General features: G+C 47.9%; 3 protein-coding genes across 3 annotated transcripts; 1 reads left to right on the top strand and 2 right to left on the bottom strand.

Annotated features, from left to right (window-relative positions):
• Positions 1 to 77: 77 nt before the first annotated feature.
• CPT2 (carnitine palmitoyltransferase 2) lies at positions 78 to 6635 on the top strand. The gene is made up of 5 exons (XM_054165729.1): positions 78 to 303; positions 1129 to 1209; positions 1325 to 1431; positions 3591 to 4895; positions 5804 to 6635. The coding sequence occupies exons 1-5, from the start codon at positions 170 to 172 to the stop codon at positions 6133 to 6135; spliced, it is 1959 nt and encodes a 652-aa protein (XP_054021704.1). The 5' UTR covers positions 78 to 169; the 3' UTR covers positions 6136 to 6635.
• A 457-nt stretch (positions 6636 to 7092) lies between these two features.
• On the bottom strand, positions 7093 to 14476 carry CZIB (CXXC motif containing zinc binding protein). Its single transcript, XM_054165730.1, has 8 exons — positions 14270 to 14476; positions 14101 to 14184; positions 13439 to 13495; positions 12689 to 12770; positions 12167 to 12198; positions 11664 to 11741; positions 8544 to 8609; positions 7093 to 7757 (listed from the first exon to the last, which is right to left on the bottom strand). The coding sequence occupies exons 1-8, from the start codon at positions 14273 to 14275 to the stop codon at positions 7680 to 7682; spliced, it is 483 nt and encodes a 160-aa protein (XP_054021705.1). The 5' UTR covers positions 14276 to 14476; the 3' UTR covers positions 7093 to 7679.
• A 949-nt stretch (positions 14477 to 15425) lies between these two features.
• On the bottom strand, positions 15426 to 17661 carry LOC104307016 (mago homolog, exon junction complex subunit). The gene is made up of 5 exons (XM_054165265.1): positions 17546 to 17661; positions 17337 to 17395; positions 17031 to 17141; positions 16676 to 16758; positions 15426 to 15588 (listed from the first exon to the last, which is right to left on the bottom strand). Exons 1-5 carry the CDS (start codon positions 17631 to 17633, stop codon positions 15489 to 15491), a joined length of 441 nt encoding a protein of 146 aa, XP_054021240.1. The 5' UTR covers positions 17634 to 17661; the 3' UTR covers positions 15426 to 15488.
• Between the last annotated feature and the right edge of the window lie 5327 nt (positions 17662 to 22988).

The raw sequence follows: 22988 nt of genomic DNA, 5'->3' as shown, positions 1-22988 counted from the left end.
CGCGGGGCGTTGCGAGCTCATCCCGAACGGGGCTGGGCGCTCGGCAGCAGCGGGCGGAGCGCAGCCTGCAGCGGCAGCGCCGCGGGTCGCAGCGGCCGCTCCCTCCGGCCCGGGCCAGCGGAGCGGCGGCAGGCGGGCGGCTCCTGGCGGCCTGTGACGCGCGGGCATCATGGCGGCGCGGCTGCTGCTGCTGCGGCGGCGGGGGGCAGCGGCGCGCTGGCGGCGGGGCTACAGCAGCGCGGCTGCCGAGTACCTGCACCGCAGCGTCGTGCCCACCATGCACTACCAGAAGAGCCTGCCCAGGTACGGCGGGCCGCGGCCACGCTCCCTGCTGTCCCAGCCGGCCCCCTTGGCCGACGGGTCCGTCCGCCCCGCGGCCTTCCTGAGGCGCCGCCGGGCCGGTGCCGGGGCAAGGCCGGGAGCGAGCGTCCTCTGGGGAGCGAGCGGCACCGCCAGACCCCGGGGCGGCCGCCCCAGGCAGCCGGTGGGCTGGGATGCGGGGGGCCGCGGGTAGAGGTCGGTGGCGGCTGGTGGCCGTGTGGGGCCGTCCGGTCTGGGGTGGCGGCGGTGAGGAGAGGGCAGAGGAGAGCCCCGTTCCGTTTGCATATTGCCGCGCTCGGGCTGCTCGCTTCTTGTGTGTGCTCTACCGAAATCACAGCGGAGGGGAACGATTCTGGGGTTTTAAGAGTAAATATGACTGTAAGCCCACTCTCTTCAGGTTGCAAAGTAACCTTCGCTGATGTAGTAAAATTACTTTATACTAAGGGGAGCAAGGGAGAGTAGGCAGCATGTTCAGCACCCGGCAGTGAGGTGAGCCCCGGCGCAGGGTGGCTGCTGAATTCTAAGCCTTCCACCTGTATCCCTGCTGCTCCTTGCAGCGCTTCATGTCACTGCATTCCCTGGAGTCAAGTTGATATTTCACCTGGCTTTCCAAACACCTTACGCTGACTTATGCCCACCATTTGCTTTTTACTCCCACAAACAACTTCTCAGCAGTTTGGGTAAAGTGAGATTGAAGGAAGGATAGGGAAGAGGGGAGGCAAAGAGGGACAACTGTGTGAGAAACTCAGGCTTCATTAGTACCATTGCTCACAGAGTGTGTGTCTCTCTCTGTTCCTCTTCCTTCAGATTGCCAGTTCCAAAGCTAGAAGATACAATTAGGAGATACCTGAATGCTCAGAAACCACTTTTAAATGATGACCAGTTCAGGTATGGACAGACAAGATACTCATATTGCAGTGTTCTGGGCTGCTTCTAAGCCCTGTGTTACAGATAAAAAGTACAGCTTGTGACAGCATTTTGACTCTTTTACTGGTTGCTGTAGAAAAACTGAAGAACTTGCTCATCACTTTGAAAAGGGGATTGGAAGGGAGCTGCATGAGAAACTGGTTGCCCAGGACAATCAGAACAAGCACACTAGTTACATCACAGGTACGTTGGCCAACTGGGTATAGAAGGAGTCTGTGCATAGGTAGATAAGTTCCTAATATTGCAGTTAAAATAGGCTGAAACTTGTTTTCTGCTCCATAAACTTGGAATTACATGCTGTGAATGCTGCCTGTGGCTGTACTAGAGCAAAATCTGAGTCTCTGGTGGGAAGAATGCCCACTATCTAACTTTCATGTACTAGAATTCTGGATAGATTGATACTGTAGAAGCTTTTTGTTTTCCATGAGCTACTGCATTTAAATTTGAGTTATGAAATTAATATTTGTGAGGTTTTGTATTGCTCTGTATTTAGGTTAACAGAGGAGCTTAACTGGTAACTCCCTTCAGGAAAGTACAGCAGTCATTCTCAGATCATTTCACATTGCTACCAGCATGAAAAGTGAACTGTGGGGAGGGCTTCAGAGCGTATGGCTAAGCTTTGGGCAGTGAAGTGGTCAGTGCTATGGTCTTCAAAAAAGCCCTCTTGAAACTATGAAACCCTTTTCTTGTAAAGAGCAAAGGAAAAGGAGAGACAAAGAGGAAGGTGAGAATAAAAAACTAATTATAAGAGGGAGAGTATACATATAGTTTGGGGCTTTTTAATTATTATTCCTTATTGTTGCTGCCACTGACTCCCAAATAAAAGTGTCTGCTTTTGAAAGTATGGGAAGCAATAGAGGTGGAAATATTGAAACAGCTACAGAAGTTTGCATGGTGCTCAGTGAATATACTTCTGCCCTGCTTTCTGTTGAGATGACCTATAAGGGTGTTGGCTACCACAGATACTGCAGAGAAACCCAGATGAATTCAGCACAGCTGCTGTTTGGTTTGTTACCCTTTACTTGCCATTCACTTTGAACAACACCTCTTTTAAACTGGTGCCTTATGGTGTGTGTGTGCTAGCCAGCATGCTGCTTTTTGTCTGTGAGCTGTAGGATGTTTGCATTCCTTTTTTGGTTAGTTATTATTCTTTATTAGACCTTACAAAAGACCTGTTCTGCTTGAAATTGGTTTCTGAAAGTATGTATAGTTGCCTCCACCCTGGACTTCCAAGTCCAAAGGTAAGCAGCTACGTGATGATGACAGGTGTGGGTTTAGAACCAGATGAATGCAAGTTACTCATCTGTGAGGACCTGAAATGAAATTGTAACTTAGGTCATTGAGTTACCCATTGCCCTTTTACAGCTCAGCCAACAGCTTCAACTTGGGACTGCTCCAGGCTTGTTAGTACCTCAGCTGCCTTGAAATGAAGTTGGTGTGCACTTGTGTCCTTGGTCTGCATCTCTGGTGTGCAATACCAGAGCGTGGTTTGAAGCTGATAATGATGTAATAGAACCTGCTTTAAATCGCCCTCCTCTGCCTCTACTCTCTGGATTTTCATTTGCTCAGAGGCAGGTGTAAAGGTGTGACTGCCCTTTAAAGCTGTTACTGATCCCCTTGGTTTTGGCAAGCACAAAACCTTTGGGTCACATTCATGCTTTTTGATACGTTGACAGACTGCCCAGAAGACCTATGGGTGTCAAATGTAATTCTGCTTCCAAAGTATGTTCTGGCACTGGGAGAATACCTGTGAGGTCCAGTCAAAGGTTGGCTTTTTGCTGGCTTGAGGGATGGGTGGTCATGCGTCAGTGTCAGGAGGTTGTGCCCTGTGCTGATCGTTTCAGTGACAGAAACAGGAAGGAGGTGGAAATGCAAGACAGCACACGTAGAGAAACACTGGAACAGAAATAAAGGTTGTCTGAAAAGAAGCATGTCCTGGGTGATAGAGAGTTGCAGAAATCAATAGTTTAAGACAAAGGCATGCTCCACTCCAAATGTGAGGTGTGCAGCCAAAGACGGTGCTGGGGAACTGCATTGTATGTCGTGGGCGTTGTGGCTTATCACAGAGCCAGACAGAAAACATGGAAATTTGCCCTCATTGCTAATGTGATTGACACTTGGTGTGGATTACTCCAAACACAATGTTTTTACAATTAGCCAACAGTACCTTTGTTCATAACTGGAGCTTGGGAGAGTCCCTGGGGGGATTACTGCTTATGTGTACCTTGTTCGGTTGCACTTCAGTAGGTGTTTGTTCATGAACATTGGAGACGGGGATCCTCTGGGCTGACCCAGTAAGCTGCTTTTATGTTCTGACCTGTTTCTCAACTCTGTATTTTCAGGTCCCTGGTTTGACATGTACCTAAAAGCACGTGAACCTGTTGTTTTGAATTTTAATGCATTTATGTCTTTTAATCCTGATCCAAAACCTGAATATAACGATCAGCTCATAAGAGCTACCAACATGACTGTTTCTGCTATACGTTTCATGAAGACCTTCAGGGCTGGTTATCTTGAACCAGAGGTCTTTCACCTCAACCCAGAAAAAAGTGACACTCAGCTCTTTAAAAACATTATCAGATTTGTGCCTTCTTCAATTTCGTGGTTTGGTGCCTACATGGTCAATGCATACCCCCTGGATATGTCTCAGTACTTCAGGCTTTTCAATTCTACTCGTCTGCCCAAGCTCAACAGAGATGAGCTGTACACAGATGAAAAAGCAAAGCATTTGTTAGTACTGAGAAATGGGAATTTTTATGTATTTGATGTCATTGATAGAGATGGAAATATGCTGAAGCCTTCAGAAATACAAGCACACTTGAAATACATCCTTAGTGACAACAGTCCAGCCCCAGCCTTCCCTCTTGGCTACCTCTCCAGTGAAAACCGAGATACGTGGGCATTGCTGAGAAAGCAGCTCCTGGAGAATGGCAATGAAGAAGCTCTTCAAAAAGTAGACTCTGCTGTGTTCTGTTTAAGCTTAGATGATTTTCCTGTTAAAGACTTTGTGCACTTGTCCCACACTATGTTGCACGGAGATGGTGCTAACCGCTGGTACGACAAATCCTTTAATCTCATCATAACGAAGGATGGCACAGCAGGAGTTAATTTTGAACATTCCTGGGGAGATGGTGTGGCTGTGCTCAGGTTCCAGAATGAGGTTTTTAAAGATAGCACCCAGACACCAGCCATCAGCCCCCAGTCCCAGCCTGCTTCAGTGGACTCCTCTAGAGCAGTGCAGAAACTTGACTTTAAGCTGAATGATGCCTTAAAAGGAGGAATTACCAAAGCCAAACAGAAATTTGATGCCACTGTAGAGTCCCTGTCTCTCAATCTGATTCAGTTCCATGAAGGAGGCAAGGACCTTCTGAAGCAGAAGAAGGTGAGCCCAGATGCTGTGGCTCAGCTTGCCTTCCAGATGGCTTTCCTTCGACAGTACAATCAGACTGTGGCTACCTACGAGTCCTGTAGCACTGCAGCTTTCAAACACGGTCGTACGGAAACCATTCGTCCTGCCTCTGTGCATACAAAGAAGTGCTCAGAAGCTTTTGTCAGGGGGCTGTCCAAGCACAGCACCGAAGAGCTTCAGAAGTTGGTAGAGGAGTGCTCCAAATACCACGGGCGTTTGACAAAGGAAGCGGCTATGGGTGAGTTGCAGTGTGTCTAACACTCTTGCTTTGGCACAGAAGTGTCTTAAGGGTGTTGTGAAAGTGTACCTGAGACCTAATTAATTTAATTCTGATGGAAGGGTAATGTTAATGTAAACTTCATGAAAAACAGAGCAGAGGGCTGCAGTTCAAAATTCATTCTCTTGGCTCATTTCTTGATGGAGGAGAATGCCTCTACGCTTACCACTTCACTGGTAATGTGTGGAGAGTTTTCTCCAGGTTAGTTTTTGTCCTGAGAGCAGCTGGGCTGTTTGTAGATTTGGTAACTCCTTAGTGCATGTTGTACTCCCCAAGGCAAGTAAGGACTTGGTGTTTATGCCTGAGGAGTTACTGTCTTATCACTGCAGGGCATAAAGGCTTTAACAGCTTCAAAATCAAACTGACTCTTTGGTTGTGCTACTCCTGGTATAAGTGCTTTCATTTGAATTGCCCCTTCCCAGAAGCATAACTTGCATTGTTTCAGTAAAACTGACTGTAGAGCATCACCCCCCAGTCTAAAACTGGCTTCTGTTGTTGGTGCAAGGTTCTCTTCCTCTTTAGATTCCTACATCTTAGGAGAGCCTTTCTCTGTTTGAAACAACTTGGCTATGTTCAGCTAAATAAAAGAATGCAATGCATTATTAAAATGGTCTGATAACACTGTGCTTCAGTTTACTCTGATGATTGCTGGCTGAGGCTGGCAGTAAAGGAGCAAGCCCCTGTTGCCAAGGATACCTGCATTGGAAGTGCAGAATGTGTGGGATCTGAAAAAGAATACCTGCTGATGTGAAAGTAAAGCCCAGTTCTACAGACACCTTCTATGGCTGAACAACAAGGGGATGGCAAACTAAGTGAGCTTCCTTCCCCCAGAATTAGTCAGCCCTCTAATGCTTGTTTTGTTTTAACAGGTCAGGGATTTGACCGGCATCTCTTCGGCTTGCGCAACGTGGCCTCATCCACAGGGATTGCACTGCCTGAGTTCTATCAAGACCAAGCCTACGCTCGGCTTAACCACAACATCCTCTCCACAAGCACACTGGTGAGCCCAGCTGTGCAGCTGGGAGGCTTTGGCCCAGTGGTGGCTGATGGCTTTGGAGTAGGGTATCAGGTACATGACGATTGGATAGGTTGTAACGTTTCCTCTTACCCAACTAGGAATGGTAAAGAATTCCTTCAGTGTGTACACAAGTCCCTAGAAGATATCTTTAATGTTTTAAAGGGCAAGAAGATTAGTAGTTAAGAGATAAAAATCATTGGAAGACTTTCTAGTTGCAGTACAAAATGCAGCCTGTGTCTAATTGGCACACTAATCAGCATTCAGTGGGACTGAGACTGCCCAGCTTAATTGGCTTAATTTATCTTCACTGAACTTGAATACTGTTAGATCCACTTGGAAATTTGTATCTATTTTAAAGTATAGACCTTGAATGCCTGTTTCAGGAATACAGGCACTCAGAGTGTCAAAGGATAGACCTTGAATGCCCATTTCAGGAATACAGGCGCTCAGAGTGTCAAAGTCAAGTAATGGATCCGTCTGTTCCAACAGCTCCACGTGTTCTTAAAAGCTGTTAGTTAAGACAGAAAGTGGTGCTGAGTTTATGAGCTCAGAACATGTGTTCTGAGAGTGTTCAGGCTGACTGCAGTCCTGTGATAACACTCTTCAGCTGATTTTAATACCCCTCACACAGTAATTTTAAGTAAGAATGGTTTCATTCGTGTTCTTGCCACCCTTATTATTCTCTTGAAGCAATATCAGAACAGACTGTGCCTCAACTGCTTGAAGCCTTTCTACTTTTAACCCAACAACTAACTCCTGAGAGGCTTGAAGTAACCTGCAATCACTGTGTTGTTAAACTGACTGGAAAACACTGTACTGTAATAAAGCTATTGAGAACAACCAATTCTTCTCTTGCTAGATGGACAGTGTACAGCATGGCTGGCCCCTTCAGCAATAGTTCAGGCATCTTACAAAGGTTGAAGAGAGTACTGCTGAAAGCATTCTGCAGTCTTGGCTCTCCCCTTTTGTACATGCTCTGTCCAATAATCTGCTTCTGCTTTGCGGTGTAAACCTGTGCTCTTGTGCTTTGAAAATTACTGAACTTTTATCTTTTGGAGGTGTGAAAAGGCTGAGAAACCTGGGGCTGTTTAGTCTGGAGAGGAGAATGAGAGGGGATTTAATAAATGGTTATAAAGGCCTGGGTGTCAGGAAGGAAGGGACAGCCTCTGCCCACTTGTGCCCTGTGATAGGACAAGGGGCAATGGATGTGAACTACGGCACAGTAAGCTTCACAATGTGAGAAACTTGAGGGTCACAGAGTACTGGAATAGCCTCCTCAGAGAGGTTGTGAAGTCTCCTTCTCTGGAGACTTTCAAGACCTGTCTGGATGCAATTCCTCTGTGACCTGCACTAGGTTCTATGGCCCTGCTCTGGCAGGGGGGTTGGACTCGATGTTCTCCAGAGGCCCTTCCAACTCCTAACATCCTGTGATCCTGCGAAGCTCCAGTCCACCACAATCTATACATCCCCCAAAAGACAACATGAAGACAATGGCACAGTGCAGCCAAGAATACTGCTTCCAGTAGGGCTTTGAGTTTTTACTGAGGCTGACTCCAAGAGCTCTGTGGAAAGTATTTCAGTAGGGCATGCTGGGGACGGTTAAGCACAACGTAGGATCCCATTGGTAAAGTAGAGCAATCTGCGAAGTAACTCCCAGGAAATTGTGTCTGTGATGGTTACAGCTCCTTCACCAGCAAGCAGGTCAGGATTTATTTGGGGTATGAACTTTAGCATTTTACAAATTTATGGGTAACTTCATAGATCCCAACAGATTCCTTTGTTTTTTCATCATAGTCATTCCAATCCTGTGGGAAGAAAATTTTCACAGTGTTACTCACAGAGGACAGAATGCAATCATGTTGAAACACAGACTGGAATTCAAACTGAAGCTAAACCTTACTCAAGATTAGGGTCTTGAGACTTCTGTGGAAAGCACTGTGCAGTCTCTTAAGCTAGGTGCTGTTATCTGAGAGGAGGAAGAGCACTACCCTGAAATTAAATTACTTCCAGTCTCAGTGATTTTAACACTTCTGTATTTATTTTTTCATATGTAGTTCACAAGCTGCAGTGGACATGACAGCAACCATGGCAGATGAAAGGATTAGCTATCATTTACAATAACCCAGTCAGGTGGGTAAGCAGACAAGCAGATCCCTGCCAAGTAGGATACCAGGGAACAAATTTGACCTTGAGATTCTTGCTCACAGCCAAGAAGATTTGCAGTGCTGGAGTCATTAACCTGAGCTCTGAAGGACAGCGTCTTCACCTTATTTGTGAATATCTCTGCACACAGGAAAAGGTGCAAGCACCTTCCTGAAATACCAGTTCACCACTCTTGAGTAACTCCAGCCACATAGTACTCCAGGTGGGTGCTCTCTGGAATTCCTGAGTGACTTAGGAAAAAAGTTGCATTTCCTAAGCTGACCAAATAACACTGTTGGCAATGCTGGTTGCTCACAGTTGATCTAGTTCCTCTCTTCAGCTACGACCTACATGAAAGCAAAACCAGTCTCTTGTGTGTGCAGTGTGTGTATTTTGGACTCAGGGGCAGAAAGGCAGGTAATTAGATTTACTGAGGAGGCACAACTTACCTTTTCTACCAAGTTGATGTCATTGAAAGGCGTGCCAGATTCTGCACCTTCAGCAGCGAACCCTGCCTGCAAACACATTTGCAGGAAGTCTTTTAAAATTAAATTGTACCAAGGAAATAGCAAATCTGGTCACTGAAACATGATTAAAGAACTCAGCACAAACTTCTGTTCTCTTTCCAAGTAGGTAGGAAGAATGCTCAAGCTCTTTCCTGGTGAAGGGTCAGTATAAGGTTGTGATCCTGTGTGTGAGTTGGGAAAATTCAATCTGAGCAGCCAGAGAGTAAAATGAGGGAACACTGCTCCTCTATTTTCCCTGCCCAATGGGTATTTCCAGGTATTGTAGCTAATGTCAAACCTGACTTTCCAAGTGGATGTGGCAGTGTCTAACTACTAACAGCTCTGTGTTCAGAATCCCCACAGGCATCACACAGCTTCATAATAAACTTACACCGCAAGAAAACAACAGAAAGAACATGTGGAAGAGTGTTAACAGTTTTGGCTTGAATATTGCCAAAATCCACACCAGAGAAGGAGAAACTTGCATTGGATTTAGGTAGAGGAGTGCCTAGCTAGCAAGCTTTATGTGAAGGAGGATGGAGGATCAGCTGGCTGCAGGAACAGGTTAGTAAACCCAATCAGAGGTCTTCATGGTTTTACTGTTGCTATTTTGAAAGAGTTGGAAGAAAGGACAGCACTAGGAAGGGAATAGCAGTGAGGTACAGCACAAAAACAAGGTGTTCTGGTTAGATCTTCTACAGGAAGAGCACCCCCATTCTAGGGTTGAGTTAGCAAACTGTAAATTAAGTTTTATTCATTTTGAAAGTAAATTTTAGTAATCTCAGTGACCTCTGTAGCATACAGGAAGGTTTCTTACACTGCTAACTACAGAATTTTATTAAGCAGGTAAAAAAGCAAAGGTAGCTTCCTCCTGGTTATCTGCAAGGGATATGCACCTGCATTTTTATAAAGAAATCTCCACTAGTGCCAGTCACTTCATGTGTAAAAAGGTGTGAAGTAAGCCATGTGATTTTAAACTACTGGAGGATTTGAATGGAGGGTTAGGCACCTGGGAGTTAAATAAACCCTGGAGTGTAGCAGACAGAACAGGAGAGCTGCCTATGTGCAAGGCACAGTGGCAATATGGCCTTTATGGAACTGGCAGAAGCCCATCTCAAGGGAACTGCTAGAGGTGCAGAGGATCAGCATCATGCCACAAAATGCAGAGCTGCAGGACAGAACAAACACTGGAGATGTTGGTCAGCTCTCCAAGGAACAAGAAGCCCTGTGGCTGCAAGCAGCAGCCTCTGTAGCAGCCCCTCTGCACCCTCGGCTCAGGGCAGGGCCCCGTTTCATCTGCAAAGTGAGATGCGCCGGGCAGTGACTTGTGCGCCCTTTGCTGGCTGCCGAGGGGCCGGCAGCGAGAGCAGGAACACTGGAGAGGCAAAAACGACAACTGGCTTTACAACACAGTGACCTGTCACACTTGTGTCACCGTGGAAACTACTGGCTGTGCCTCAAGGCAAAGAAACTTGAGAAGGTTTATGACAAAAGTCATAAAAACCCTCCAGTTTTCAGCTGAAGCATTCACGTGGGGGCCAAAGACCTGAACTATCCTCAAGAAAAGCCCCAAATCATCTGTCAGATTGGCAGCAAGGTGTAGCTACTCAAGTGCATTGAAGAAGAAAGGGAAGTAATTGGGGGGGAAAATTGCCCATTATTGGACCAGACAAGTTTTAATTTGCTGCTGCAATTAGGTAGGAAAAGAAGGTTTATAGCAGAGAATCAGAGGGTACTTTCTCTCTCAGGCTCAAGTGAATTCTATTTTTAGAACACTGGTGTAATTTAAATCAGACATGTATGTATTAAGCCACTCTAAACTGACTTCAGGTATGGGTGTGCTATGTCTATAAAACACACAGAGAAAATTCAGTAATGCCATAGCCAGTCGTGCTCGGTGCTGATCAAAAGCCAGATGTAAGGGTGTGGAGAAGGCAGGGTGGCTTGGATCATGTCAAATACAAAGCAGGTTATAGAATTGTTTGGATCTGCAGAAGTCCATCTGTTAAGTATCAGAAAATTCATTGAAATGCCTGCTCAGGGATTGAAGAATACTCTCCAGTATAGTGCACAGACAACACTGAGAGAGTATTAAAGTTTTATCACAGCTGTGAAGTCCGTTCTGCAGAGGACAATAAAATCAACAGTTAGGATGCAGAACTATAGACAGTTTGCAGTCTTCCTAGATTTTTCCTGGAAGTGCAAGTTCCTAGGTCTGGCTGCAAAGCTTTCACACGGGAACAAAGCAGTAGCCTTTCTCTTCCTCCCAGCGATGGACTTCACTTACATAAATAAAAGATGAGCTCCTGCAGCAGGCTGCAGTGGTGACTTTATTTATACCAAATTCTTTGTAGGATCAGCTGTTTTGGACAGTTTCTTAGCAGAGTGTCACAGTCTGAGGGAAGGATAAGACAGGTTTATATTTGTCAGTCTATTTACACCTAATCCACTGGCATAATAGGCTAAATATAGCAGGGAGTTAGCTCGCATACAGCATGACCGTGCACAAGCAAATGAGTCACCCAAGACTGGCTTGGCCCTGAAGAAAGCCTTTCACTGTGACCTCTGAGGTGAGCTTTACAACAGCCTTTAAGTGCCATCCATCTGCAGCCTTTATCTGATACAAGTTTCAGGTGGAAAAATGCCAGCAGTGTTCACTTCTCTCTGTAACGCACCAAGAAGCCAAGTGTTGCTCCCCTGAAAGCAGCTACCTGATGATGCACCTCACAATTCCCCCTTGGCAAAGACTCCCTTTTGCAATAACCTGAGCACTGAGGACCTTCCAAATGAGCAGTGCTGAGACTCCTTAAAGGCAATTTGAGTGTGACTGCAAGGTGTGTTTCATTTTAGACTTTGATGGCACAAAGAACACCAGAGCCATGGTAAATGTTTGTGGGGTAGCTTTTTTGGAAGCAAATGAAATAACAGCTGTGGAGAGGATGGAAAACTGGGAAGGTCTAAGACATTCCAGGAAGAGCAGTACCATTTCAGTGTATGTTTTACCATTCTACAGGCTGTAAGAAGTGCTTTTAAAAACCTCAGAAATCACAAATAAGAACTCACCTGTGGTTGAAAGTCAACTGGCTCCAGACCTCGGCATTCAAACTCCACTATAGTTTTGAATTTCTCACTGTCTTCAGCCTACAATTGAGGCCAAATACCATCAGTTGTCATCTAATCCAAACAGAGTGACAGGCACTAGTCTAGGAAAGAACTGCTTTAAAGGCAGGGCTATCAACTCTGCTGTCCCAAGTGACAGCAAAATCCTAGGGCTCATTTAATAGGTGGCAATTAACTAGAATTTCTTAATCTGACACAAGGAAGCCTTGAAAATGAAACTAATACATCCCTAACTTGAGTGATACAGCTTTGAGCTTTGCTTATGAAATGTATCAGATTATTCTACACTTGAGACTGTGTGCAGGAGCCTACAAAAGACAGTTTTATGTCAGAGGAGAATACTAGCTTTTTGTGTTCTTGAAAGGGAAGTGATGATAGAGCAAAAGCTCAAAATACTATTAATGCTTATTTATTTGTCACTCATAGAAAAGAGGAAGCAAACTTACGTTGTAAGGTTTGATTGTCTGGCTTAAAATCTCTGAAAAAAAACCCAAACAGATGTGTAAAAGTGAGTGGCATTATTATGGCTGCAGTTTTATTCAGCACTAACCGAGCATCAGCTGCTTCTTTCAAAGGCATGTCCTTATACAAAGCAAAAAGAAGCAAAGTACCCAAGCAGTTCCTGCAGATGGCCCTCAAAAGGTAGAGTTCAATTTTTCTCACTTCTAAGAAGAGCATTTTGTTACCCACCCAATGCACAAAAAGAAAGAAGTGTGCCTTTGTGAAGTGACGTTATGGACATGAGTTTTGGTCACGGGGACCCCTAAGTTCAGCAGGAGGCCTTGCTGTCTCCTCCCGGAGCATTACAAGAAGTACGTGCTGCTTGTGAACTCAAGCACCAGTACACAAGGGACAGAAACCCCTGGAGAATACTCTTTACAAACAGTGTCAAGCTAAAATGGGGACTGCAAAACCAAATGGAGCAAAGTGTAACACGGATGATGCCCCCTAAGTTTCTAAGCACATACCGATGGAGTTCTCCCTGGAGCACAGCTTGCACTTCTGCACCATAGTGGCACTTCCTCTGCCTCCTTTCAGGGGAGCACTGTCCTAAAAACCATGACAAGAGAGAGAGAGATCATTTCTAATTGCACTCTAGCTGAGCCACTGGAAACCTCTACAAAGGTGAAGTAACTTTTACATCAGTGGCCTTTCATGTTTTATAAACATTGCAGCGAGGCAGCTTGTCTTAAACTAGAGATCTGTGCTTGTCAAAGTATAATTCTGTTCTACACTTATAACAATGTTTGGTAGTTACATCTTAGCCACATAGGCATGTTCCATTCATTGCTCAAAATGCATTCTTACCCTTCAGTAGTACGCAACAAAAGGGAAGGATTGTTCACAAGAATAAAACCTCCTCTTACACCTGACAAATTTGCTCCTGCTTTGTCAGTTTCCAAATGCTACCTTAGCATCCTTAACTCTGAATCACCTCAACTTCTCCAGAAAGATTCTGTCACATCATAGAAATATACTACAGGCAAACCCTTATTCTGATACCACTTCAGGTTTTGCTTCCCAGTGGTGTTTTTACAGAAAGGTGGCTTTCCCAAGCAGATGTCAACTGTGACCAAGAGCCACCATTCCAGTGGCATAGATTATCAATCTAACAATTCAAATATCTCATCGGTGCGAGCTGTCACACCCCTGATGCATTCTAATATCCCTTGTGGGTCTGCTTTCTCCTTGCTGTTCTGCTGGAGGTTCAGACGTACCATCAGGCGCAGGTACTGCCACTTCTCAGAAACCTCACCGCAGTTCCCACATTTCAGCTGAAAAATAAACGATCAGAAAATATAAAGCAGTCAGTAATGGGCGATTAAATGGCTGAAGGAGCTAACAGAGCCCTCCACAATCCCCACTGTTCCCTAGTGGATAGGAGCTGGAGGCAGGTACCAGTTGCCATCTATCCCAGCAGGCCCATGAGCTGAGTGGTCATGGTGGGAATGCCTGCTGCAGAGGGTCTGCCCTTCACTGGGTTAGGTGGCAAAGTGGTCAGGAAAAAAAGTGCAACTTCAGGACATAGAAGATGGGAATGGCTCATTGGTTACCTGCCAGTGGTTCTGAATTACCAACTACCTCACCAATGGAGGCACCGAATGCAAGACTTTTAGTTATGCAGGCTCACGTGTGGTGCCGTGCATGTACCAATGTGTGCTGTTTGTACGCCTCTGCCACCGCGTTCACTGCTCACGAAGCGGCCTCCTCGCACTGTGCTGAAACAAACCCCACAGCGCTCTTTGAACCCCCTGATGCGACATTCACCGCTGCAGTCCTTGTCGCCAGCGGCCCGGCTGGACAGCCTCGCAGTCTCTCAGCGCCGAGAACGGCGCTTCCCAGCTCCCACAGCCCCCGGGGCCGCCCCGGCGCGCCGCACCTTGAGGTACCAGCGGAAGTCCTCCCCCTCGGCCCGCAGCCGGGTGATGTTCTCCAGCGTGGCGCGCAGCTGCAGCCCGATCCTCTGCAAGGCAAGAGGCAGCGAGAGAGGCCGTCAGCTCAGCTCGGCCCGGCCCGCTTCTCTGCGGCCCGGCCCCGGTCCTACCTACCCCCATGGCCTCGCAGGCGCCCCGAAGGCGCGGCGCTCCCGGGACGCTGAGGGCCGGCGGGCCTGCTCTCGCGGGAGCAGTGGCAGGTTTCCAGCCACTCCTGCGTGGGTTTAGTGTTGGGCTGTTTGTCCACCCTGCATCCCGGCACCTTTCTGCCCTCAGCCAAGCTGGCGGCCGCCTCCTGCTGATGACGGGCTGAAGCTCGCATAAGGACGAAGCTGCCCTCGACCAAGATGGAGCCGGCGGCGCGGCCTGGCACCGCCCCGCCGCAGCGCCGCGGGGTGGGCCGGGCCGGGCGGGACGAGGCGGGCGCTTAGTCGGGTGTAAGGGTAAGGGTGGTGAGGAAGCGGAGAGGCGTGGGGAAGGTGCGAAACGGGTATGGTGCCTGCGGCTTCAGATGTGTGCAGAGCCTGTAAGAGTTAGATGGTTCCACCTTTTCAGAAGTCACTTAGCCACAATCTTCTTTCAGTCACGGCAGCTACTCTTTTAGAAAAACTAGGGAGGTGCTAGAGAAAGCAAAGGCGTGATTTGACAAAGCTGCCAAAGGGAACAGCCCTGGAACCTGCAAGGAGCCTCAGACCACACCGGGGGCCCCCCAGAGTGCCTCACAAAACACATTGTGGAATGTTTGGGCATTCACATTAATTCTGCTCATCTAGAACTTAACTAAATATGTTCTATATTGCTTTTAATTTCAGACTCCCTAAAGCTGGATGGGAGCATCGGTGAAGATTCTGCATGGCTCCTGGGAAGCAAGTTGTCTCCTCCTACTCTGAAGGTAAAGGGGAAGGCACAGCAGCAGGTGCTGGGAACAGTTAGGTGCAGTCAGAGCAACAGCTGTTTGGCAGATCTGAGCTGTACAACAGAACATCCCACTCAGGATAGTAACAAATGTTTCAGTTCAGGGAGTCAGCTAATTCTAGGTTCTACTCCTGCACAGGGAGTGGCAACACAGCTTTGCGTGATGCAAGTGAAGTAACAGACCCCGAGTCTACCGTGATCTAAGAAGTGTTAGGAAGTCAGTTAATCACTAGAACTCTGAATTAACACGTTGGTCAGATTTGTTTTTATAAGACAGTCACTGACAGTCTGTAAAAAAATAAATAATACAAAAGTTAAGCTTCAGGACAAAACCAGTGAGGAGTTAAAACAGCATCCTGCCCCACCCCCACCCCGCCCTCCATACAGACACTGGCATACAAATTTCAGTTTATTTGCATTAAATTGGCTTAATCTTGAAGTGTAGTCCAATAAGGCTGAAGACTAGACACTTCAGGTCCTGCACCAGGTAGTAGAACACTCTCAAGCCTTCTGGATCCCTGCAACGCAGAACAGAAGGACGAGAAATAAAAGTTAGACTGATGCTCTACGAGCAGCTTACAGAACTAACCTGTTAGAGAAAACCCAAACACAGGGACTGTAGGGAGGCTTCCCAGAGGTCATCTCTGACATTAAAGGGTTTGTTTAATTCTGCATTGATTGCTAAAATAGCCTGTGCTCCAAGTTTGGACATTTACAAACAGAATGTTCATTTTTATCACATCACCCTAAATTCACAAAACTTGACTCTCAGGTCAGCTTAGGTGAAGTCACAGTATCACAAAGCACTAGAGGTTGGAAGGGACTTCCAGAGAACATGCACTCCAACCCCCCTGCTACAGCAGGATCACCCAGGGTAGTCCACACAGGAGTGTATCTAGGTGGGTTTGAAAAGTCTCCAGAGAAGGAGACAGCACAACCTCTTCCTTGTGTTATTCCTTGTGCACCGCCTAAAAGAGCTTGGCCCCTCCACTGGACACCCACCCCTCAGATATTGGTAAGATATTGGTCAGATCCCCTCTGTTTCTCTTCTCCAGACTAAACAGCCCCAGGGCTCTCAGTCTCTCTTCATGGGGGAGATGGATTCTCTCTAGCAGTTCTGTGTCTTTCTTGAACTGGGGAGCCCAAAACTGGACACAGTATTCCAGGTGTGGTGTCAGCAGGGCAGAGTAGAGGGGGAGAAGAACTTCCCTAGACCTGCTGGCCACACTGCTCTTGATGCACCCCAGGATACCATTGGCCACAGGTACAAATTGTTGTTCCATGGAGAAGTCATAAGGAAGTCTTGGTTCTCCCAGAGACAGTGGTGTGGAGAGGCCAGCGAGAGGTGAGCTCAGGCTCTGACTACACCTACCAGGGCTTCCTACAGCAAGGTCAGCTGCTGGGCAAGTTTGAAAGCACTGTGTGTAATGACACAGCCTGAAAGCTTCTGGTGCCTTACACCAGAAGGCAGAGTCCTTGTGCCCCCAAGAACTGGTGTGTGCTTTGAAGCAGTATCAGACACAAATAGCTGGCAATCAAATAGCAAGTTCTACTACAGACTGCTAGGTGAAAACAACAGCCACCTAAGAAATGCAGGGGACCTACTTGGACTGATTGACATCAATGAGGGAACCGATTTTGGACGTGGTAAAGGAGATGTGCTCATCACCGATGACGATTTCAAGCTCCTGAAAAGGAAAGATGGCAGAAAGTCAAACCACTGCTTTATGGCATTGGTGGCAGAACTACTGAGCTGATGGCTTTTGCAGCTGTGCTACAAAGGTGTTAAACACAGCAGTCTGTGAGTCACAAACTCTCAGCACTGAGCTGCCATGTTTTCAAGCAGTGTTTGTTTCCCGCTTGGCAAGAAACAATACTGACTCGAAGTAGTTCAGTTATGCTTCTTGTCAGCTAACTTCAAGAATCAGAGCAGCAGTTAGAAGAGATACTGCACACCAACCTGTCGACCAACTCTGTCGGGGGGAGGCCACAGAGCATCATCTTCTTTTGTGATTTCACTGTCGTCGATGATCCTCTTCAGCTCCTCCATCACGCTTTTATGCACGTAAGCCTACGAGCAATAATCCAACGTGACAACGCAAGCCCTGGCGCTCCCCAGCGCGCTGCCCCGGCCTCTCGGCGTGCACAAACCATCGCACGACTGCTTCGCGTTGCCCACTGCCGACACGGCACCCACTCTGGGCGCACGCCGGCACAGGCGCTCCCCCGCCAGCCGACCGGTACCGCCGCCTTAGGCGGCCCTTACCTCCTTTCGGATCATCACGTCGTTCTTGTAGTTGCTGTTGTTGGCGTAGCGCAGCTTCCCTGCACAACAGAAGACGCGGTTTAAGCCGCCGCCAAGGCAGGGCCAGACAGGCACAGCTCCGCCACGGCCCGGCCCGGCCCCGCACCCTCCCGGGACTGTGCATCGGCGCCCCCGCTCCCCCCCTCCGCCGGTCCCCCTTCGCCCCTCACCGTCGGGCCGGAACTCGAACTCGAGAAACTCGTGGCCGAACTTGCCCTTATGCCCCACGTAGTAGCGGAGATAGAAGTCGCTCGCCATGGTCCCGCCACCACCGCCCCGGCATGCACTGCGGCGGCGCGCTCGAATTGCGTCACCCCCGCGCCGGGCGCCCTGAGCCAGAGCAGCCGCGGCAGTGACTGCGGGCGCCCCCTGGCGGGCCGGCAGGGCAGGGCAGGGCTGTCCACGCGCTGCCTCTGGGCGGGCGGAGGAGGAGGGCAGGGCGTCAGCCGGGCCGCAGGCGGGGAAGCGGCGGAGCCCCGCAGCGACGCGCAGCGACACGCAGCGAGGCGCAGCGCTCCAGGTGAGGGGAGTCTCTCCACGCCGCCCAGCCCTGCCCATCTCCTGCAGGGCACGGGCCTTGGGGGGCTCGCAGCCCGGTCATAGAATCACTCTGGCTGCAAAGGCCCTTTGAGGTCACAGAGTCACAGAAATTCAGGGGCTGGAAGGGCCCTCCAGAGATCATCCAGTCCAAGCCCCCTGCCAGAGCAGGATCACCTACAGCAGCTCACACAGGAGCACACCCAGGCGAGTTCTGGATATCTCCAGAGAGGGAGACTCCACAGCCCCCCTGGGCAGCCTGTTCCTGTGCTCTGTCACCCTCACAGGGAAAAATTGTTTTCCTCACGTTCCCATGGAACTTCCTCTGCCTCAGCTTCCAGCACTGCCTCTTGTGCCGTCACTGGGCATCACCCAGCAGAGCCTGGCTCCATCCTCTTGGTGCTCATCGCGCCCAACCATAGCCCAACTGCCATGGCCACTAAACCCTGCCCTGGAGTGACACATCTACACCTCCAGGGGTTGTGACTCCACCACCTCCCTGGGCAGCCTGTGCCAATGCTTCACCACAGTTTTCCCTGATGTCCAGTCTAACCCTCCCCTGGTACCACTCAAACCCATTTTCTCTTATCCTGTTGCTGGTTCCCTGGGAACAGAGGCCAACACCAGCCTCACTCTATCCTCCTTTCAAGTTGCTGTGGAGAGCAAGCAGTAAGATCTCCCCTGTCATCCTTCTCCAGTAAACAAGCCCAACTCCCTCAGCCTCTCCTGGTATGATGCCCTCCAAACCCCTCACCAGTCTTGTTGCTTTTCTCTGAACACACTCCAGCACCTCAATGTCTTTCCTATCCTGTGGTGCCCAGAATTGAACCCAAGCTGTGGCCTCACCAGGGCCTAGCACAGGGGCACCATCACTGCCCTGCTCCTGCTGGCCTCACTGGTTTGATCCTGGCCAGGATGCCTTTGGCCTTCTTCGCCACATGGGCTCACTGCTGGCTTGTGTTCAGCCACCCACCAGCACCTTGGCCCAGATCCTTATCCACAGGGCTGCTTTCCAGCCACTCTGTCTCAAGCTTGGAGCATTGTTTGGGGTTAAAGACTATTAAAGACTGAGGCAAAGAAGGCTTTGAGTACCTCAGGTTTTGCCTCACCCCTGATAGCCGTGATCCCCCTTGATAGCAAAGTTAAGTCTGGCAATATTTGCTGTTAGGAGCTGAATGCAAACAGTGGAACTTCCAGATCTAATCTGTCCATGGGAATAACATGGTCTTTGCTATGGTATTGTGCAAAGAACCAAATAAACCTTTTGATCTCAGTCAGTTCTGTGTGGAAGAAAGCCCTAGGTGTCCACATCTGGACATCATTCATACACAAGCTGACTAAACCTCCCCACTGGCTGCAGTTTATTTTTCAAGAGCTCTGCATTTTTTTGTGCTGTAGCTTCCTCTCCTGCCTGTGTAGGAGCTCTGAGCTTTCACTAGCCCAGCCTAAACCCAAAAGTGTTTGGGCTGGTGGTTGGTTTCTTTTTACAGAGAGAGGCAACACTGTGTGTTTCTGGAAAAATACAAGTGTTTAAATCTGGGCACTCAAACAACAGATGTCAGTCCTTCCTTTAATCCAACGTGTGTCTTAACTATCCTATTGAATCTTGCACCAAATGTGCTCTACAAATGTACAAAAGTACCTGTGTATCAGGAAGGCAGTAATGATGCTAGCCTGATTGCTGGCATCAGCCCAGCAGTTACTGGAAGATCAAAAGGAGGGAGTTTCTTTAATCCTCCTGACCTTGACTCACTGATCACTGGTCAGATCAAGCTCTCTGAAGTGTTAACCACAGTTTCCTGTCCTCCAGTTCAGAAGTCCAGTTCTTTGGGGCCTTGGAGGTCTTGATTTGGGCATGATGAGTCCACGTGTGCTCAGCTGTCTTGACTGCTGTTCCTGTGTTTAACAGCACTTGGTAGGGTACACGCCACACTGCCACCAACGGTGCTTCCTTCCATTGTTCAACAGACTTCTGGTTGGATGTTTAGAACAGCAAAATCCAAAGGCAGGGTCAGTGCCAGCCAAGCTTCCTCTCAGAGAGATTTCACAAGACACAGTATCCTGGTCACACAGTGTTTTAAATACACATATTTCTACTTCCCCACTGAGAGTTTGCAGGATAAGGAAATCTGAACATTAATTCAGAGGGGGATAGCTGTATATCCCTTCTAGGTCTGGCTCATATTTGAGCCAAAGCTAATGGTAGAAGCTGTACCCATGGCATTTTGGTTTCTAATCTCAAAAGATGGTTCTTGATTTCACCCTTCATTTCTTCTACCCAGCCTCCACTATTCCATACCTTGAAACTGTTTGTTCCAGAGTCACTTTAATAGCTGATCCAGTGGTTGCTGAAGCAATTGGAATAGCTTCTGGCCACCCTGTTATGTTGCCATACTATTACCAAAGATACTTAAACCTTCCCACTCAGGGCATTTCAGTAAAATTCACCTAACAGCACTGGAATGGGTGTACAGCCCGGGGTTGCCCTCCCCAGGCAACTTCCCATGTAACACAATTTTTGATCTTGGCACAAACCAAGCAGCCTTCAAAAGCTCTCTTTGCTAGCCCACAAAGACCCAAAGCAGTGTACACCTTGAGGAAGGCTTCTGGAGAGCCCCAGTGGCTCCCTTAATTGATTTGCTTCGATATTTGTAGAGCCAAAGCCTTTGGCACATGTTAGTTACCAGTTATGCCCTCTTTCTTTCACACATTGTTTACCAATTATCCCCTTTCTTCTGCCCCACTATCTTTAATTATCTCCAACTCCTCTGGCAGAAAAGACACTTCCATCAGTGGCTGAACCACTGGGAGCAAAGGGAGGGTTTTACATACTTCTGACAGAGGTGCTGCTTTCCAAGCTTCTTCATCTGCCAATTGATTCCCTATTGTCCCCTGCAGTGTCCTGCCCGATGTCCCTTGACATGTCTTATTGCCACTGCATCTGGCAAATTCATCACCTCCAATAGGTGAATAATTAAGTCCTCTTTCTTCCCCCAGTTTCCCAAATGCATGAGCCACCTCATATGCATATTGTAAATCTGTTAATATGTTCACTATTTTTCCTTGATGCAATTCACAGGCTCCAATTAATGCATACAGTTCTGCTGTCTGTGCTGACCATGTAGAGGGTAACTTCCCTTCCTCTTGCATCTCCCTTCCCTTTATCATAGCATACCCTGTAGCCCTTTTGCCTTCTATCCCTCTGGAAGATCTGTCAATAAGCACATTTTCCCCACCCGGCCAAGACCTATCCTGTAGCCCCTCCTTGGCTTGGATTTGAAGGTCTGTTACTTGAATACAGCCCTGAATTTCCCCCAAGTCCCTCCCCTCAGGACCACTTAAACAGGAGGCTGGGTGAAACAAACCCTTCTCCACTTCCTAATTCTAAATCCTCTTGTTCCATTAAGTTTCATACTGTAACAACCTAGAGCTGATCATCCATTTAGAAGCCCTTTCAGTTAACAACGCCTCAATTTGATGTGAGACCTGAACAACGAGAGATCCCCCAGCTGTCAGCCTTTGGGCCTCAGCTACCATTAAAGCTGTAGCTGCACAATTTTGCAGGCAGTGAGGCCAGTTTGGCAAAGTAAGCCACCAGTCTTCAGCTCCCACTGTGTTCTTGCATTAGAATTCCTTTAGCATGGCCCTGTTCAGCATCCACGTATAACTCAAATCCTTTTTCCAGGTCTGAAAGGGAACCTTCAGTTAACCTGCTTTTTCACACTTTAAAGCTCTGCTTCCCTTCTGGTGCCCACAATATAACATCAGGGTTCTCTTGTGTCAAAAGGGCATATAGGTGTCTGGCTAGAATGGAAAAATCCTCCATCCAGGTCCTGCAATACCTTACTAGTCCTAAAACTGTCACAACTCTTCCTGGTTTAGGTACTGGTAGTTCTAAAATTCCTCAGGCTCTTTCTGGATCAATACACTGCAAACCTTCAGTCAAAACATATCCCAGCTATTTAACCTTCTTTTCCACCATTTGTGCCTTCTTTTCAAATACCCTAAGCCTTTTTTCACCCCCACCCCCGCCCCAGAAAATTAAGCAGTTCCCCCATGGCTTCTTCTACCACCTCCTGCCATTCCTGTGTGGTAGCAAATCCTCCCCATACTACAGTAGCCTCATCCCTGGGGATGGAGCCAATTCTCCCAGTATCCCTGGCAAAACATTCACAGAATCACAGAATTGTTTTGGTTGGAAAGGGCCTCTAAGATTATCATGCCCAACCATCAGCTCAAGGCCACCACGGCCATTAAAGCATGACCCAAAGTGCCGGATCCACACGTCTCAAGCTGGTACCTGGCAGCTGCTAGAACGCAGAAGCAACAAGAACCAAGGCAGCTGTATTGACATTTCCATTTCTACTCAGTAATTCTGAGAATCCCAATGGAAAAGTTGAGTGAGAGTAAGTGCAAGTCCTTTGCCATGACCACCAGGAGCCCACCTAGCCAGTTCATTCAAGAACAACCGCAAACAACTCCAGGCAGGTCTTAATAACCTTCCCTAGCTTGAGAGCTTCACCTAACATCAGCCTACAGCAGGAAGTGCTTGCTACTTGTCCATGAAATCTCAGCAAAGCCCCCTCAGAAAGCTTTCTAGGCTGGAGCAGGTATTGTCTTGCACCATGAAGTGCCCAGAACAGCTCTTAAAGCAAATAGAAAACCAAGGAGGATCCTCAACTTGTAACATAGGTGCTAAAAGGTTTCGTATCACACAGGCTGTTGCTTCACTATTTTTCCTTTCTCCTCCTGCTCCCATTCAAAGGCAAACTGCTGCTTGCTCCCCTCTGTGAACAGGCACACCCAGAAGGCATGCCTTAAATCAAATAGCCAGTAATAATGGTGTGAGGATGGAATTTGGTTTATAAAGGCATAAGGATATGGGACCATGACAGCCTTGGTGTAACAATCTCACTTTTTTCTTCTTAAATCTTGTACCCTCCTATAGGTCCCTTAAAACTGTTTATTTTTAGCTCTATCAATTAACGCTTCATTCCCCAACTTAGCCAGAGTCTTAGCTGGGAGACTATGAAATTCTCTGCTCCCCTTCAGTGTAACATAATTTCGTTCCAGTGC

This window comes from Dryobates pubescens, chromosome 11, assembly GCF_014839835.1.
Source record: "Dryobates pubescens isolate bDryPub1 chromosome 11, bDryPub1.pri, whole genome shotgun sequence".
NCBI classification, from domain to species: domain Eukaryota; kingdom Metazoa; phylum Chordata; class Aves; order Piciformes; family Picidae; genus Dryobates; species Dryobates pubescens.
The sequence above is the reverse complement of the archived record's forward strand: the minus strand, read 5'-3'. Positions and strand labels throughout refer to the sequence as shown.

Coding starts and splice junctions, on each gene's coding strand:
- CPT2 (XM_054165729.1), top strand. CDS start 170: ATGGCGGCGCGGCTGCTGCTGCTGCGGCGGCGGGGGGCAGCGGCGCGC. Junction 1,210..1,324: donor TTAAATGATGACCAGTTCAG/GTATGGACAGAC, acceptor TGGTTGCTGTAG/AAAAACTGAAGAACTTGCTC. Junction 1,432..3,590: donor GCACACTAGTTACATCACAG/GTACGTTGGCCA, acceptor CTGTATTTTCAG/GTCCCTGGTTTGACATGTAC.
- CZIB (XM_054165730.1), bottom strand. Junction 12,199..12,688: donor CTCCAGGGAGAACTCCATCG/GTATGTGCTTAG, acceptor GTTTTTTTTCAG/AGATTTTAAGCCAGACAATC. Junction 8,610..11,663: donor CAGTTGACTTTCAACCACAG/GTGAGTTCTTAT, acceptor ATGTGTTTGCAG/GCAGGGTTCGCTGCTGAAGG.
- LOC104307016 (XM_054165265.1), bottom strand. CDS start 17,633: ATGGCGAGCGACTTCTATCTCCGCTACTACGTGGGGCATAAGGGCAAG. Junction 17,396..17,545: donor GTTCGAGTTCCGGCCCGACG/GTGAGGGGCGAA, acceptor TCTGTTGTGCAG/GGAAGCTGCGCTACGCCAAC. Junction 17,142..17,336: donor ACGTGATGATCCGAAAGGAG/GTAAGGGCCGCC, acceptor TATTGCTCGTAG/GCTTACGTGCATAAAAGCGT.